This window comes from Myotis brandtii, unplaced genomic scaffold, assembly GCF_000412655.1.
Source record: "Myotis brandtii unplaced genomic scaffold, ASM41265v1 scaffold123, whole genome shotgun sequence".
Taxonomy (NCBI): domain Eukaryota; kingdom Metazoa; phylum Chordata; class Mammalia; order Chiroptera; family Vespertilionidae; genus Myotis; species Myotis brandtii.
In genome coordinates this window covers 5,767,752-5,771,781 of record NW_005354291.1, presented here as the reverse complement: position 1 = coordinate 5,771,781, position 4,030 = coordinate 5,767,752, and the positions used below count along the sequence as shown (strand labels likewise).

Below are 4,030 nucleotides of genomic sequence, written 5' to 3'. Positions count from 1 at the left end.
TGTTGGGGGGGTGTGGGGGGGGGGGGGGGGGGGGGGGGGGGTTGGGGTGCCATGAGTGCCAGACTAAGGGGTGTCAGCCTTAGGACAATCTACAATAATAAAGCATAATATGCTAATTAGACTGGACGTCCTTCCTTCCATCAAAGCTGCAGTGGGTGCGTGTGGGAAACTGATATAGCGTTGAGCCTCGGACTGACCTGCTGGCAAAGTCACAAACAAGTCCCAGCTTAGAGGGTTCAGTCCTCTAAGCATAATTAGGCTTGACCTTATAACACTCCCTAGATCTTATCTGGGAAGCTAATGGGCTGAGGAAGTGCAGGAAGTGTAACCATGGTCAAAACAAGCGAAACTCACCAAGAACTGTGTAACTATGGTAACCACTACCTTGTTTACCTCTCACTATAAAAAGCTTGGTAAGGCCTGAGCACAGTGGAAGTCCTTCCTCTTGAGTTGGACTTACCTGCCTGGTCCCCCAATATTTCCAAATTATCTCTTGTCTTTTCTATTTCATTTGTGTGCGGCTCCTCTTCCAGATATTGAACCCTGAACCACGCGGGACGTGGAGGGAAACATTTAGGACAGGTGGGGGCTGCAGCAGAAGCAGCAGAGGCCCCCGGCATGGTGGTGGCAGGCGGGGGCCAGGACCAAGGCCCTTGCACGAATTTCGTGCACCAGGCCTCTAGTGAGGATATAAACCTTGGGAGATTAAACTAAGAAGAATTAAAGTAGGAAGAAACAGGTAAAATCACCAAGTACCAGAAATGCTATATATATTGATTGATTGATTGATTGATTTTAGAGAGAGAGGGAGGAAGGGAGAGGGAGACAGAAAAACATCAATGAGAGAAATATCGAACGGCTGCCTCCTGTACACACTACTGGAGATTGAGCCAACAACCAGGGCATGTGCCCTGTCCTGGAATCAAACCAGTGACCTCTCAGTGCATGGGACTAGGCTCAACCAACTGAGCCACACTGGCCAAGGCAGGGACGCTATTTTCTAAGACTGCAGCCTAACCACACCCTTCTCAAAGCATTGCCTGACCACAGGCACTCACCCTGCGGCCTCAGTCTAGTTCAGCCGTGGGCAAACTACGGGATCCGGCCCGTTTGAAATGAATAAAACTAAAAAAAAACAAAAAAACAAAACAAAACAAAAAAACCGTACCCTTTTATGTAATGTTGTTTACTTTGAATTTATATTAGTTCACACAAACACTCCATCCATGCTTTTGTTCCGGCCCTCCGGTCCAGTTTAAGAACCCATTGTGGCCCTCGAGTCAAAAAGTTTGCCCACCCCTGGTCTAGTTCCACTCCCGTATTCCTCTAAGTGGTATCCTTTCTTTGGTACTCCAGAATTACCTTTTTATTACACAAATGATTACTAGTCACTTCCTGGCTTAAAAAGAAAAAAACACTTTGTCACCTCCTGACTTCAAAAGGAAAAAAGAGTCAATGGCTCCCGTTTAACTTAAAATTAAATCCAATGGTTACAAAACACTCCAAAATCCGTTCCTACCCTCATCTCTATCCTCACTGCCTCCTGCTTCATCCTCCCTCCCCACACCTCCCACGTGCCAGGTCACCATAATCAACAATCCTGCGTCCGCATACTTGGTATCGTTTCTCACTCCAGTGGGCTTTCCAGCTCTCTTCGCCCACAGAACATCTCCTTTATCAATTAAGATCTAATTAAAGTACTACTCGCTCAATGAAACTCTATGCCCTTGCACCCCTGTCTCGCCCATACACCCTCCCCGAAGAACATTAATTCTGAATGACACAATCTGTCTTTATTAAGTCCTGAGGCCAGTAAGTTGAGCACAACTGAAGAAAATCACAGAGTCTGGCAAAATTACAAATACAGTGGGGCCTTGACTTATCAGTGTCCTGACTAACGAGTTTTTTGAGATACCAGCTGTCTCTCGGCCGATTTTTTGCATTGAGTTGATAGAGTAATTTGAGTTAACGAGCTCCTTAACGAGCTCGGTCTCGGAACGAATTAAACTCAAGGCCCCACTGTATAGGCTCTTCACCCTCAGCCGAGTGGTCAGCATTGCTCTGACACCTGTATTCTTCTCTACTCATTTAACTTGTCAGCTCCGTTTTGCTCTCAAAGGTTATTCCAAAGTTTACTATGTCCCTCAATTTCTCCATCTCTCAAATAAATAACCTTGACTCACCCATTACCTGGAAAGCAGGCCTTGGGGCAGCTACCCCGCACCCATCCTTTGTCCACTCTTCATTTCTACTGAAAGACCAACACTTCCTCCACCTGTGACTTTATATCCATTTTCCCGTCTCTTCAGCCTATTAACTAGCCCATCTCTGGGGGAAGGGGTCCTCCCTTGACCCTAGGTCCCTCAAACTATTAACCAATCTTACGTTCCCTTCTTATGCTCCATCAAGCTCTAGTTAGGAGCACTATTCTATCTTCCCTTCCTCATCTTTCGTGACCATTAAGCCAAGCAATCTAGCCTCACCCCCACCCCCCAAAAAAACCTACACAACAGCTAGAGCAAAATTCCTAAAACTTCACCCTCCAGTTTTCTGTGGCCTCACACCCTCCCAGTTATGACACTTGCCTATCTTCATGGCCTTCTCTTCTCACTTCTCCTTAATATGTCCAAGCACTTGTATTTGGCTCACCATTCTTCTGACACTACGCTTTCTCTGAAAAATTTCATTTTCTCTCCTAGTATTCCTATGCAGAATACTCCCAAATATTTACTACCGGTCCAGACCATTCTATCATGCCCTATGCATACTCATGTATGTATTCACTGCCTTCTGGTCATCTCCACTTGATGTTATACGTTATACAAGCACATTAAATTCAGCACAGCCAAAACTTAAAGCTTACATCTGGCTATGCTCTCTATGTTAATAAATAAAGACACCCTTATGTCTACCCCAAGACTCATCCTTGATTGATCCTTCCTCCCCCTCCCCACTCCCACCCCTATTCAATTGACTATCAAGCCCTGATCATTTTATCACCTATGTTGCCCGTCTAATCCATCCTCTTACCCTTTGCCCTAGTTCAGGCCTTCTTACTACATTAACAAGGCTACTCCAACAGACTCCTAACTGGTCTGATTCTAGACTTACTCCCCTCAGATCTATCCTCTGCGTTGCTGCCAAAGTGCCTTTAAAAGGAAAGTCTGGCCCTGACCAGTTTGGCTTCAGTGGATAGAGCGTCGGCCTGCGGACTTAGGGGTCCGAGGTTCGATTCCGGTCAAGGGCATGTGCCTTGGTTGCGGGCACATCCCCGGTAGGAGGTATGCAGGAGGCAGCTGATCGTTGTTTCTCTCTCATCGATGTTTCTAACTCTCCATCCCTCTCCCTTCCTCTCTGTAAAAAATCAATAAAAATATTTAAAAAAAAAAAAAAAGGAAAGTCTGATTCTGATTCCCTCGCTTACTGACTTAAGGTTCTTCAATCAATTCCCCTTCCAAGCTCCCCAATACTGAAGGCTTTGGGTCTCTAGTCCCTTTCCTCCTCTTCTTATCACTCTCAGCTGCATATTTTGTAACCCGGTAATAAGAATAGCTTGTCATTCTAATTTACTTATTTCTCTTCTTGGCCTGGTTAACTGCTACTCATCCCTCAGTTGCTATTCATGGGAACCATCTCAAAGGCCCCCCCCCCCCCCGCGCCGCGCCCGCGCCCACACACACACACACACACACACACACTCAGGTGGATGAGATTCCCTTTCAATATGTTCTCCTATTTCCCTGCGCCTCTCTCTAGCACTGCACTTACACCGTTACTTCAAAACACTATGTTTATGCATCTGCTCAGCCCTTGACCTCAGCGGCAAGCTGCTTGCAGATGGACACTACCTTTGTCACCATCGCATCCCCAGCGTCCTGCATATTCAACTGCGGGCACTCTGACCGGGTCTCGTGAATGAATAAACAATGAATAAATAACACGCTTCCCCGACTTCTCCATCAACCAAGCTGCACCACCCCCGCCGCCACCCGCTCCCCCCGAGTGTGCCCGGCACGTCTGAGACGGAGAC

The 4,030-nt window shown here is 46.7% G+C and overlaps 1 protein-coding gene across 1 annotated transcript in view; it reads right to left on the bottom strand.

Moving 5' to 3' along the window:
• Positions 1-3,931, bottom strand: part of TRMT11 (tRNA methyltransferase 11 homolog) — a 43,398-nt gene extending 39,467 nt beyond the window's left edge. Inside the window, exon 1 of the mRNA XM_014533770.1 lies at positions 3,849-3,931. Within this exon, the coding sequence (XP_014389256.1) occupies positions 3,849-3,881 (33 nt within the window). The 5' untranslated portion in view covers positions 3,882-3,931. The remainder of the gene's footprint in view (positions 1-3,848) is intronic.
• Between the last annotated feature and the right edge of the window lie 99 nt (positions 3,932-4,030).